The sequence below is a fragment of the Carassius carassius genome, chromosome 26 (genome assembly GCF_963082965.1).
Source record: "Carassius carassius chromosome 26, fCarCar2.1, whole genome shotgun sequence".
NCBI lineage: Eukaryota > Metazoa > Chordata > Actinopteri > Cypriniformes > Cyprinidae > Carassius > Carassius carassius.
This window is the reverse complement of record NC_081780.1, coordinates 8,003,866-8,018,603: the sequence shown is the minus strand read 5'-3', so window position 1 is coordinate 8,018,603 and position 14,738 is coordinate 8,003,866. Positions and strand designations below refer to the sequence as shown.

Sequence of the window (14,738 nt, the reverse complement as noted above, 5' to 3'; positions counted from 1 at the left end):
TGTTATAGTGTTAATCTTTGCACTGTGTTTTTAATTGCATCCTGTTCTGTCTGGATGAATGGGGCAACAAATGGTGCCCTCCACATCAAAGATTGGACTTTGTTGTAAACTTTTATTGACCCACATTTAATGCATTTATGTATGTTGCACTGGCGGCATGCGAAGCCATGAGATATTTTAAGTTCATTGGGAGGGTGATTTGTTTAAGACATATTATCACATTAGCGCACGTGTATGGAATGCAAAAGAATACGCGTTTTCTGCATGCTCACATGACAATAAGAAGATTGAGAGCATGGTGGGCAATACACAGCGAGATTACAGATTTTTTCACTGTATATTGCTATTAAATTTATAGCGTATGCTAACATGCTTCAAAGTTCACATGCTAGCTTTACACGGTTTCTAGCTGGATGAAACTGGGTATTTAGGATTAGTAGCAGTGTCAAACTGGTTAAAGTGGTTGTTCATCTACTAAACTTTACCTAAAAGCAGGTGAGACCTTGTCAGACACGAGAGGTCAAAGTTTGGCTGGTTGGCACGGCCAACTAAAATTAGCAGTGATGTAATTTTCACTTATTTATGAATTAGTATTAACTCGTTTCTGCAAGCAACATAAATATTTCTTCAAATTCATTATATTACAGTAGAATAGATGATGTTTTACCAGTGCCTATTTTTGGAAAGCTCTTTAATACATTACATTATGGTATGGCTTTCAATTTTGTGTGTGTGTGTGTGTGTGTGTGTGTGTGTGTGTGTGTGTGTGTGTGTGTGTGTGTGTGTGTGTACTTTAGACTTCACAGTGGAGGAAATTTGTGACATTTTGACAAAATATCATAGACTTTGATTAAATAAACACACATCAACAAAAACAACAACAAAAAAGGAAAGTTTTTCTCTTCCCTTTTTAATATTGATATACCATTTTTATACACACACACACACCGTAAATATAAATATGCTATATATGTATTTTAAAAGCATATATACGTGTGTGTCTGTAGATGCATAAAATATAAAAATGAATAAAAATATGATGAATATATTTTAAATATTTAAAATATTTTTCAATTTACTTTTTTTCATTTGTTTGTTTTTTCCACCGTTCATGAACAGACAAAATCTAAATCTATGACCTATTTTTCATGACCCACTAGCAGTTATAAGTGAGTACTGACCCAGTTGAATGGCCTGAATTGTTTCTAAATATTCTTTTAAAAACTACATCATAGTTCTACAGTGCATCTTCAGTTTGACTTGAAACCTTAACAGACCTGATTTTATTTACAGACAACCATAAAACACTTTTACATCTAATGCCACTCAGGTTTAAAGGTAAGATTTGGCACCAGCTGCGTTTCAAACTACACTGACGGGAAGCGAGCGCAGAGATGGCGCAGATAACCCAGCAGCAACTGGAGCATACTGCCCCAGCCACACACACATCTAGACTGCAGGTGTGTGTGCTGAGATGATGAGCAGTGGCTCTCGCCCAGCTGCTATGGTGGATTTAACCCAGCTCAGGTATGCTGCCTGGGAATGTAGCAGAGTATAAAAGCATAAAAAGAAGACGCCTGTAGATTTGAGCTGAGACTTCATTGAATGCCGTTGGTGGAGAAACTAGGTCTTTGTTGAGGTCGAGGTGCATTTTGATTTCTAAATAACTTCATTTAGGTAAACCAATCATGTAAGTTGGTTATGTAAGTATTTGTGTTGAAGAGGGCAAAGAGTTACTGGAGCTAAAGTGTGCGCTGCCCTATCCAATTCTGCCATCCCTGCCAAGTCTCCTTAGGACACAAAGTTTACTTTCAGGAGACCTTGTGGGACTCCATTCTTCTCTGGGCCCTGAGCAGGGGGAGGCAAAAGTACAGAGATTTTAGCAGCCCACTCGCACCCATAATATTCTGTTCCATTCCAGGCTAAAATGAGTGGCGTTGGACAATAATAGAGCATTGAATCTGGGCGTTTCATAGACAAAGTGTTATTTTGGCACGCACTATTTCACATTTATGTAAAAAAAAACATAACAGTTTTATGTTTTGAGTTTTATTGCAGAATTTTAATCAGATCTTTTTTTATAAATATTCTTCATTTGTTTGGATTAAACAAATATGTGAAATATGCCTGGTTGCATAATGGAATGTAGGCTCACTGATAGAAATCTGGAGAACCTCAAAGCCACAGTTTGTTCGTGAAAAGTCACTCATTTTCGTCCTTGTAAACGCACAAAAGAACAAATCATATACATAATAGTTCTCATTCCATCTCCTTTTAAAGATAAACATTATTGTGAAATACTGTAGGCCAAAATTATGACACAGCCAATCACTAAATAAATAAAAACTTAAAAATTTTATTTTGTTAAAAGATGAAACTATTTTATAATTTTACCTGTATATCATCCTAAAGATTCCACTAAGAAAAAATAGAACTTGAAGTAGGCTTCTTACAGTAACACTGATAACTTAAACGCAAAATAGCGCCTGTTGCGTTTGTGTGAAACAATCGCGGATGGATACGAGAGACGTGAAAGTAGTGCCAGTTTTAGTAACGCGGTTAAGCGATCTGATCTAAAATGTGGACGATATGTTGTCCTGTTTTAAGTCGTTTGATCGTTAAGTATTTTACATTTTTTATGAACATTGCGATGTATATTATGTGAGTACAAGTTGAGAAATAGCCAAAAAATATTAACCCAGCAAACACAGAACGTTGGTTCCTGTTTGGTTACTTTACTTTAGGGGAGCGTTCTTTTTAGGTTATATTTTTTTGTAACCATAAAATAACGTTCCCAGAATGTTGCATGGTGGTTATTATTGAATAACTTACAAATAAGACACTTAAATAGTTTGAATATCACTGCTTTAGAAATGAAAAGGTTGGTTGAGGTATAATAAAAGGTTTAATAGTTTAATATCCTGTCATCTAGCTAGTAGCCTAATGACATTCATTTTAAGTAAAGCTTAAAAAGTTTTCAACTATGTTTTGGACCTACTGTACAGTGTAACTGTAGATCAATGACTGTTCACTCTGTTTTATATCATACAGACACAGATAATCTACTGTTTTAGGTTATGTTATTAATAAGCTCTTTCCAGTATTTATCATATCTATCATGCATGATAAGCCTTATCTTTGATAAATGAAAACATGGCATGTTCATTTAAAAGTGATCATAGCTGCATTTTTCATATGATCCTCACTTCTGAGAGGTAAACTCACTGTTGGCAGTGTTTCGAACACTTAAGGGCACTTAAGGAAGAACACATATGGCCTACTTCCATTTTGTCTGAATGCCAGCGACATCCTAAGTGCACTTCTGGCATTAGGCTACCGAACAATCACAGCTTCACAGATTCGAACATCTTCCACGTTTCATTGTCTGTAAACCGTTTAAGTGGAATATAAGTCTAGAAATCAGTGGCTGACACATCTGATAGAAGGAAGAAAATTATATTATCTACAGTATTTGCCTACTCTTATGTCGTTCTTGGGCCTATTCTTGTCTATTTCAGAAGATTCACATCCAGTATATATCCATCCATCTATATTTGTGGAATGTATTAGTTCAGCATACTCTTTAAAATAAAGGCTCCTCATTGGAATTGATAGTTTCAATGAGGAACTTTTAACATGGAACCTCCATTGTACTGAAATGTTCTCCATAGTTTTGATTAATAAAATGTTATTTAGACTAAAAATAAATGCTTATTTAAAAAACTATTCACTAAAAAGGTATTTTGAGTACCTAAAATAGTTCTTCAGTGGTATCACTATGAAGACCCCCTATTGGAACCTTTATTTTTAAGATAATGGCCAGAGCTAGAAATATATTTGCCATTATTGTGGAGCTTTCTTGGATTTCTTTTTAGTTTTTGTGGCTTACAGCTTAGCTTTGACAAGTGTCCTCGGCTGTCCTGGTTTAATTGTGGATAAGTGTGTCAGGACCAAAGCACTACTCTCCCGGTTATGGTTAAGACCCTTTTGACACATACTGCAGGAAAAAAGTGAGTCATATTTCGGATTCAGTTTTCTGCTGGTGTAATTTTCCAAATTGTCTTTGACCTCAACTACAATCAACAAAAAAATCTTGTTTCAAATTTATAAGAATGAAAGGATTTGGCCAGTGTGTGACATTTCTTTGCTCCACTTCAGACCAACTTGGCCTATATTCCATACTGTTGTTTATATATCTCATTCAGTCAAAGCACAGAGTTGTCAGCCCTAATCACTGTTTTCTTAAATTTTCAGCCACGGTTCACGGTTCTTCCATATATTTACCATAACAGGTGATCTCATCACAGAGAAGCGATGAACGTGACATGATTGTTTTTAAAGGTGCAATTTCTGACAATGCATCCCTAGCCGAAATAATAAACTATTAAATTACTATAAAACACTAAACCTATAGGGAAAGTCTCAGATTACTTGTTGGTATTCTGATAAGATTATTGAGTTTATATTTTCAAAATATAGTAGCCTACATACTGTATAAATTTATGTTACACAAGTTCAGTCAAAGTTTAGACTAAAGATGCTCCTGGCCCCTTTTAACAGTATTGCAAAAGTTTGATTGTAACTTCTAAGGTGACAGAATGATAGATGATATGAAAGAGTATTTAAAAATTTTTTTTATATAACAATCAAAGCTTTTGTGCAACCTGCATGGAAGTATCCAGATAATTCCCGTCAAATCCCAAGATGCAACATGTTAGTGCCATAGATTCCTCTAATGTCCGGCCAGTACTTGAAAACAGGAGTATGCGCACCTGGGCTAGGTGTGGGTAGCCCTCATTCTGTTAATCGGAGGATTTTGAGACTGGGACAGTGTGTTGTCTGACCCTCATATAGACTAGCTGATCTGTACTGTGCGTCTGGTTCATTAGTGCAGTATGCAGTACAGAGACTCACACTCTGACTGTTACAGATCACGAGACTTTATCTTCATTTCTCTTCAGCACAGCAGGTTTGAGGTCTAAAAAGGAGAAGAATTCTTGTTTAGTGAAAAATATATAAATAGTTTTGGGAATAATAGGTTTAAATGTGTTTAAATGAAACATAGATTCACAAAAAGCATGCGAGTGAATGTTAACTGTGCTTGCATAATATAGCTGTGCATCCTTTTAGTAATATGTGGCATTTATATTTAACATAAGTATATGTTTATAAAGAAAATGTTTCCTCCGTGTTGCACAGACATGTTGTAATGGGGGGGGGGGGACCTTTTTTTCAGGACCTTTTTTTTTCAGGATTTTGGCATAATAGGTAAGCAAGAGTTGTTTATAGTTCTATGTAGGCTATATTTACATACAAGTAAATATATATAATTTTTTTTTTCTGGAGGAAATTGCTATATTACCATATTTTTCAGGAGGGATATATTTACAGGCTACCAATATCTATAATTATATTTGCTTTTATTTACATACGAAAACTAGAAAAAAAAACTATTTTTAATAAACAGACCTACATACAATAGGGAAGTAGCGCCCTCGTGTGCGAGAAAGTTTGGAAATGCAACGTTTAAATTATGCAAACAAAATAAAAAGGCACCGCAGTTTAATACAAATGTGTTTCTTTACTTTTATACAATATAAAGGTTTTTTTAACATTCATATAATCATCCATCCATCCATTCATTTACTTTTTTATCCTTTCTTTTTCTAGTATGAAGTCGTGTTGGCACTCATCATCTGCCATATTATGCTTGTTTCCTTGGCGTTGCATAATCTCTGTTTTTTTCTTGAATTGTATTCAATGCAGTATTAATAATAATAATAGTAATAATAATAATAATATAAAAAAACTACCACCTTTTCGCGTCTTACTATGACGCAACGCGACGCGACATAACCAGACAGCGTTTTCAAAGAACACAAGGTGTGAGTCACTACTCTGCATATTACAGTAATTCCAGGAAGTTTTTTAGGTCTGCCGTTTCCTGCACCACCACCGTTTACCGTACTCCTCGTTGTCGATCTTAGTCGTCTATTAAGCTTGTTTTAAAACGAGTATTCCTTCAGCTTTAGTGAAGTTTATGTAGGTTATAAGGCGAATCATGAAGTTCTTGTACCTGAGAGGTGCTGTGTTTTTCACCTTCATACCTGTAGTACTAAACCTCAGACTTATGGATGATGGGCGCTCTCTGAAATGTACACAAAAGGTAAGACAATACATAAAGTCCATTAGATACCTAATAAGGTGTTAAATATGTATTTATATATGTTGAATGTGTTTATTTAGAAACTTATATGTGGCCCTTTGGGGGATTTCGTCTGATCCTTTGTGCTCTCTCTCTCTCTCTCTCTCTCTCTCTCTCTCTCCCCCCCCCCCCCCCCCCAGGAAGTACAGTGCACAGCAGAGTTCAGTAAGTCCTGCTTTCTTTTTTCTTAAGTATTCTTTTATTATTATTATTAATGAAGGTTTTACTTTGACTAAGTTTTATTTATTTTTCCCCTCACAGATAATTGCATGTATAAAGGATGGCTCATTCCTTCAAATTTCACTCCTAGTGGACCAGATAATTTAACAGTGTATGTTGATGTAAGAAGCAATATGAAAGGTGATTTGGAACCAGTAATTGTGGCAGAATGGAAAGCGAAGGATGATGGTGAGTTACTTATTCATTTTCAGATTTGCCTGATATGTTACAACATGTGAAAATTCATGTACTTGAAAAATTCCTGGGGAAAAATCACTATTAATGTATTTTAATTTATTTACAGTAATTTATACATTTATACCTATATTATACTGTATTAAAATTATGGTGGAATCATGATGAAGATTAAATTACATTACTAAATGTGTGCACCAATACTAAAACAGTGCTATTTTTAATGGTTTCAGAATGGGATAAAAAGAATTGTAGTCATCAAAGTTAAATAATCCAAATTTTTCGCAGGAAGCATAATTCATTTGAAAGGAACAGAGCTTGGTGTGATGAAGTCATCCACCAATGAACATCTGTGTGTTCATTACCAGTTCCTCAATGTTTTTACCTCCATGAGGGATAGTGCCGGCAAAAAGGCAAGACTGGTTTATTTATTTGTCTGCATTTTTGATATTTTCATTTTTTATCAAATACTAACGTGTGATCTGTTTTATTCTAGTGGTCTTTTTCTTTGGATAAAGTTGTCGTAGATCCAGACAGCACATATGTAGTGACCGCCTCCAACCTTCCTAAGCCGAATTTACTATACACGAGTTACAATATCTACAGAAAGGTTAATGTTCCAGGTAAGTGACAAATTAAACCAAATTCTTTTTTCACATATATCCACATGACAATTTCTATTCAGAATGCTACCTCAGTTTTGATCTGTAACCATAGGTTGTGACGATCCTTTGATGCGAACGACCAAAATCTGTTTTGAAAGAGGTGAGAGAGAAGAGTTTTTTTACAACCGGTTTAGCTTAATCGGACACACATATACCTAGAAACACTGAATGCTTAAGTTAAGTATTAAAGTATGCATGCACTTCTAATATAATGCGATTCATTTGGTTTGATTTTTCTCTTAGGGGATACATGGCAGCCCAAAATGACTGTAGGAAGGGCCACAGGTGTGAATGGCAAGGATACTCTGTATGTCGCATTTAATCCTGGAGATAACGTAGAAAAATACAATGTTTTTCTGACGTGCAACAGGGACACTGAAATGAAGACTCTTTATAATGTAAGACATTTGATCTGTTTGTCTGTTTAAATATATCCAAATGAATAAGGCTGGACAATACGACTCTGCTCGTGTAACAGCACAGAACTGTTTTCAAAGGGTGTGTTTTGGTGTGTTTAGGAGAGCAAGCCATTACTAAATGTGACATATGACCTGGAGAACTGGCCACGTACATGCTGTAGTTTTGATGTTCAGGTGTGTAGGCCTACAGAAACATATCACACCATAAAATAATATTGTTGATTTGTGTGTTGATATAATAGTGCTTTATTTCCTTTTTAGATCCAGCCATTTTTCCGGAAGTGTGGAAACGACTGTCGTCGAAAGAATCACAATTTTAACATATGTGGTCCCGGTGTGTATGGAAACAGCTTCACCTTTTAAATTTGTGAGAAAATACATGTAAAAAGCATAATACAACTTTACTAATTTTATATGTATGTTCCACAGTACCAACAAGCCCTTCTGAGAACAACTCAGCACTCTGGATCATTTGTGTTGGATTATGTGTCTTAATTTGTGCTGTTGGTATTTGTGCTATTTATTTGCGCTGCAGAAAACCACCGAAAGGTAAGCAGTGACATTTAAGATTTAGTTATTGGGTTAGACACCCAGACAGTACTAGGATTGAAATAATACTCTAATCTAATAATCTAATGTGCAGTAAATAAGCATTTTCGAGGAATATCCATGCTTGTAACTTTTTAAATGATTTATTTCAGCTGACGAAATGCCAGAGAAAGAAGTACCTCTAGAACATCCACTACCATCTGGTTCTCGATCTGTATTAATCATCTACTCCAGAGATCATCCCCTTTACACAGACATAGTCTTGAAACTTTGCGCCTTCCTGCAGGCCAAATGCGGGATTGAGGTTGTGCTAGACCTACTTGACATGACTTGGCTCGGCACCATTGGTCGGCTACAGTGGCTTGAGGAAAAAAAGCGACAGATTGAGCAGTCATCCAATAAGATCTTGGTCCTTTGCTCCCGAGGAGTGCAAGCCAAGTGGGGGGCAATGTGTGGAGAGCCTCGCATCCTCCTCCGGGAAGACGCACGCTCTCCGGTCGGTGATATGCTGACTCTCGCCCTTCAGCTGATTACACCTGATATGCAGCGCCCGGCTTCTTACGGGAAGTATTTGGTGGCTTACTTTGATGACGTAAGCAGCCAAGGCGATGTGCCGTCTATGTTTGACATTGCGGTCAAATATAAGCTAATGAAGCATTTCGAGGAGCTCTATTTCCGTATCCTCGATGTGGAGAAGTATCAGCAGGGAGTGAAGCAGTGTATCCAGGGTATCGGAAAGGACGAGTACTTCAACTGCCCCTCAGGCGAAGCCTTGAGGAACGCAATCGAAGCATTCCAGGCACACCAAATGAAGAATCCAGACTGGTTTGAGAAAGAGTGCGTGACCAGTGAGGAGGAAGTGAGAGGGGAAGCTGATCATCTTCTTGAGATGCCCATGCAGCCCATATATGAATTGACACCCATGCTAAATATAGGACTCCCGATTCTTGTGAAGGAGGTAGACATCAATCAAGAGTTCCAGAGCATCTGTGCTGTAATTCCACAAATTCAAGAGAACCCTGAAGAGTCATCCATGGTGATTATTAATCCAAGAATCCAGCAGGAACACAGCGAAGTACTTTCCTTTTATCCAGCAATGGAAAGTCCTCTTGAATTACCCAGCATGACTGGTATTGGGACACCAATGGACCCACAAATTTACCCTTGTCTCCTTGCTGAACCAGGACCAGTGGAAACCACACATCCTCCTTTTGAGTTTCCAATGGGGGAACCGTCAGATAATTATCCGACTGACAGCAGGAAGTGCCTTTTAATAGCACCTCCACCATCAATGGAGGACAGCTTCCATATGTATCAGGAGATGGATATGTCCCAGCCAGTGGAGATGGAGGAAAGTGAAATGGAGGGTGCTTCTGAGATGAGACCATCACGAGGGTCCGATCAGGGATATGGTTCCAGGTATTCCACAGTGAGGGAAGACCTCAAGTTACAACAAGACCTTTCCTCTCTGGCCAAGTTACAAATGGACCTCTTCTTGAACAGCCCAATCTCTTCTGGTTTCTGCACCAAACCTATAGAGAACTGAATTTCTTGTTCATCTTTTGACAATCTGTGGTTGGTCGTCACTCGTACTAGATGGACGAGTTCAGTGATCAGCTGTTTTATAAGTGATTACATAAATAATTAGACATAAACACAAGAGTGTGATTGGTTCACTTTTACTGTGGAGCAGAACAAGTACCTTGTTAAACAGCTTGATATAGAACAGCACATCACATGATTTTAAGCCTATGTTTAGCTACTGAACACAAGGCTACATCATTTGGTTGAGTTCGCAATGTTAAATTTGTATTGTTTTTTCATATGAAATGTTTTGTTGTATGTATTGCACTATTTTTTTTATTCTTCATTCCAGTTTAACAGCTATAACCATTTGTGGAAGTTTGTATATAATATTGTATAAGTACATTTCTAAATTTATAAAGCAGCATTCTTTGGTGATCTTCTGTTTTGTGCTTTTTACTTTAATTTAGTTAAATAATCACTTTGCTTGCATCAAATTTCAGCCAACTTTGGACTGCAAATGACTTTTTAACCAATTTAACCAGGATGCTTCCAGACCCTTGCAGCTGTTGCAGCTGTTGCAGTGCATATAATGTCTTGTGTTAACATAACTTAAATTGCAAACTAAAGCCCTTGTAAGAAAATTATCTGTAAAACATTTATGTGGATAAATAGAGAGAGGTGAGGCTGGAAGTTTCTTTCCTTATCAAAAAAGTTATGTACATACACTAAAACCTATAGTTTAAAAAACATGCGTAGTATGCAGCGGTATATATTTGTCAGGTTAAATACTGCGCAATGAGGCACAAAAATCCCATAATGCACTTTCAGCCTGCATATTTAACACGTTTAGCTCACCCTGTACCCCAATCCTCAAAAGCACTAGAGTATAATAATATGTTAGAATAGGATGCACATTTGTTAGTAATTACATGTTGGACAAGCATATATAATACTCTGTTTAAAAACTAAAAGTGACAGGAGAAGCTTGCTTCTCACAGCTAAAGTGACAACTCACCAAAAATGAGTATTACTCCACTGATGTCTCTCTAAACCTGGATGCTTTTATTTCTTCAGTAGATATAATGTCCTTACAATGAAGGTCAGTGGGGTCCAAACCAACATTGTTTGGACTGACTTTCATTATATGCACAAAAACATTCTTTAAAATGTCTTCTTTTGTGTTGTACAGAAGAAAGCAAGTCATTCAGGTTTGAAATGACACAAGGGTGCATAAATAATGTCAGAGTTTTCAATTTTAGATGAACTGTCATTTTAATATGAAGAATTGGAGTGAGAAACATGGATATTACGCATTGCTATATTTGTTCCTGGTGTAAATATAAGTGTAACTAATAAGCTTGAAAATACACATATTTAGATTTAGACATGGATGCACTGCGTGTTGATTAATGGATGATGTCCATTCACAATCTGTCAGCACTATAACAATACTCACGGTTGGTCAAAATGTTATCGATTGTGATAATCATACCTTATTTAATGGCATGAATGATATATCATCTGGAATTGCACAGATAAACTGATTGGTTTATAATTTCAACCATGAGGTTCTGAAAAGAGAGGTAGCCTTGTAGAAACTGAAAATGGTAATATGGCTGGTTGGGACCAGCAATGGAGTTTGATCATTAAAGATGTATTACAGTTATCCTCATAGATTCTATGCTTAAAGTAGCCTATTATTACATCAAGGAACATTATGAATCCATACACCGTTCAGCAATGTCCCATTCCTAAGTACCATTGCCACTGACAAAGTATTTCAAATAGGAAAGGGCTACATCACATTCACAATTTGAATTGTACACCAAGCCTTACAAGGCATATTTACACTTTTGACAAGTGCATTAAGGAATATCTCTTGACAAGGTGTCTGAAAACACTATAAACGTGTCTACATTAGCCAACTGTCAGTTAAGGACATTTTTACATAGAAAATAAATTATACAACATTGCACTTAAAACTTCTCCCCAGTTGAATAGTCCTCACACTGAATTAAAGTGCCTCACAAAACAAGTGCAAATCAAAGATTCTCGAGTCGTCATATAAGCAATGGTTGACGGTCACGTCCTAATACATAAAGTATATACTGCAGAAGTCACGGGTGGGAATGATTTTAATTGGCACATTGAGTGGTTTGGTTGTAGCACCTGTTGAGAGTGGAGGAGAACGACAGGGCGTTCATAAGGAGAGGTACTACAGGCATAAATCTAGGCAAATATTTTGATCAGATTTGGCTAATACTGTCATAAACATTAAATTATTATGATTTTATATCATATACACCAAGAAGGTGTAATGTATAATAATGTAAAATCAGCTATTTTGGGCATATCAGACACAAATTATATTTTGGATTTATGCCAACATCTAATAAACCTATAAACCTAAACTGTTAGGACGTTATAAACAAAATACTTTTAACATTCTAAAATATACTCTTAAAAATGAAGGTGCTTCCCGATGCCAGAAGAACAATTTTTGTCTAAATGGTTCCATAAAGAACCTTTAATATCTGAATATTCTACAGATTATAAAAAAGGTAAGAAAGAGATCCAGTTCTTTGACCGGATGGTTCTTTGTGGAACCAAAAATGGTTCTTCTATGCATGGCATCGCTGGGAAGAACCCTTTAAGAGCTTTATTTTTAAGACTGTAAAGCACTAAAAAGTACACTACGTTTTATCGATTTTAACGCTCCTCATAATCCGTACTTTTACAAAGTATCGTCCCTCACAATACTTTTGAATGGTTTGTATGTTAAATCTGTATTTTTATTAAAATAAAAGGAATATTAGCAACTGTAGCACCTCCCCTTAAAAGGTCTGATGCAAACTGTAGCCAACGTGGCCTCCGGTCAACGCCAGTCACTAAAGTGCATCTACGATTGAGTATTGACAGCCAGCGTGTTCACATAGCCGTGAGGACACATGTCGTTTTCGGAAACGCAGTGGGAGAACTGGGCTGGGTTTCCCCCGCGTCCACGTGCAAACCTGCGGACACCTCTTAAGGACATGCACTGTTCAACCAGCTCCAGGCACTTACACCCCAAGAAGAAGATGTTCTTAAACATGAAAACCGATATGGGCGCTTTGTACACAAAGACGAGGAAACATCTGACCACCAAGAGCGGTGCGTTGAGCAGCACGCCGGTGAAAAACCTCGCCCATATCCAGCGACAGTTCATCTCTGAGGCCGTCAACTCGTAAAGCCAAACAACTGGAACGCCCAGTGCGATGAAATACACCGACATAACCGTGTACCTAAGGTATATGTTGGGGACTTCGTTTTTAAGGAGCAGTTCCACCAGCGTAAAGCTGTCTAGGATGTCTAAGCAGGTGCTCATGAAGCAGCCTTGGGAGTGAAAGCGCGTGGCGCCGTTGGGATCTTCAATGATGGAGTTGATGAGGCAGTAAAGCAAAGGCGCGCACAGCAGCATGGTTATTTTAAACCCGGTGATGCCAAATGGCACCTTCAGGGCGATCAGATCCAGGATGGACGTTTCCAGAACGAGCACCAGTTTTGGGGTGGACGCGATCACGTAGATAAGCCATGCCAGGTACGCAAAGGTGAACTCCCCCAGGTTGCATCCAAAGATGGAGCTCTTCTGATGGAAACCACACGCTCGTTCCCGCTTACTCCTGGCGTTTTTCATGAAGAAGATCGCCCATCCCGATATGACCACCAGATCCGTGGCTATCCACGAGCACCAGTAGAGATCCGTGAAGATGATGAGGTAGAAATCCAGCATGCCTCCTTGGAGAAGGAGCACGAGGAAACACAAGACCTTATAAAACAGATTCTTATTAGACCTCTGCACGAACAGAGGGGTGGATTGCATGAATTCACCCGATGTCATGGTGTAAGACTGAGGCTGAGCTGTGGCTGAGGAGGAGACCAGGGGCTGGGAGCTGCCCTCCTCGAGGTTGGCGCTGCCGCTGGTGGTCTGCGTGTCCCTCCTGGACGCGGCGCTTCGGATGAACAACAGCTGTCCGTTTTCTGGTGCTGAGGAGACAGGTGAGTCGGGCTGGGAGATGTCTTTTATGATTTCAGCAGTCATTGTACTCATGCCTTCTCCTCCCGACTTGTTTTGGCTCTGCTAGTGTAATGATAGCCACTCAAGAGGGAAGCGGAGGAAATCCCGTTATGGAATTACGGTGGAATGGAATGCGCGCTTATCATTCCCTCCAAATGAAAACTGATAAAAGCGAATCTCATATTCCCGTTAGTGTAGTGCTGTGTTTTTCTTTTAACGTTGTCATTTTTCGTATTTGCATAATACGAGCTGCCTTATGGTTTCCTGATATAGCCCATAGCCTACATCGATTTCACCAAATAGCCACTTAATAGTAAATATTTACTAAATAAATTGGTAATGTCATTATTGATTGCATGATTTAATTTAGCAGCCTATAGCCGACTTTGGTCCTCTATTAATTTTTTTGAGTGCTTGACTTGTGGAATGTAAATTGTTGGAAGTAAAAGCGTTTTTATTGCAAACAGTTAATTTTGGTCTTTGCAATTTGTACATAAAAAAAATACATAAATAAACAATAATAATAATAATGGAAAAAGAATATAAAAATGATACAGTATTTTTTTTTCTTAACTGCAAGTTACCTTGGAATATACTGCTAAAATGGTTTAAAAGACAATGAAATACGATTTTAGTTTTAATCAAAATATTGAAATGTTGAAATGTGACAGATTGTAAGGTATGAAATACCTTATAATTTACTAAATAAATATGCATAAACATATATTTTAAAAAGTTATTATTAGTAGTAATTCTAATAATTTATGAAAAGAGGGGAAAATCACAGAATAAAACCTGCAAAATGTCACTTTGCTTGGTTTCTGGAAAGATCATGTAGATAAGAATATATAAAATAAGTATAATAAATAATGTTGAGGATATGATGTGAATTGCACAAAACCGTT

General features: G+C 37.3%; 2 protein-coding genes across 2 annotated transcripts; one reads left to right on the top strand and one right to left on the bottom strand.

The window, feature by feature from the left end:
- Positions 1–5,921: 5,921 nt before the first annotated feature.
- On the top strand, positions 5,922–9,821 carry il17ra1a (interleukin 17 receptor A1a). The gene is made up of 11 exons (XM_059510985.1): positions 5,922–6,166; positions 6,346–6,370; positions 6,467–6,613; positions 6,908–7,032; positions 7,116–7,242; positions 7,337–7,384; positions 7,528–7,682; positions 7,803–7,877; positions 7,965–8,037; positions 8,133–8,252; positions 8,405–9,821. Exons 1-11 carry the CDS (start codon positions 6,062–6,064, stop codon positions 9,796–9,798), a joined length of 2,394 nt encoding a protein of 797 aa, XP_059366968.1. The 5' UTR covers positions 5,922–6,061; the 3' UTR covers positions 9,799–9,821.
- A 2,423-nt stretch (positions 9,822–12,244) lies between these two features.
- tmem121b (transmembrane protein 121B) lies at positions 12,245–13,897 on the bottom strand. Its single transcript, XM_059511897.1, has one exon. It carries the CDS (start codon positions 13,864–13,866, stop codon positions 12,679–12,681), a length of 1,188 nt encoding a protein of 395 aa, XP_059367880.1. The 5' UTR covers positions 13,867–13,897; the 3' UTR covers positions 12,245–12,678.
- Positions 13,898–14,738: the final 841 nt, after the last annotated feature.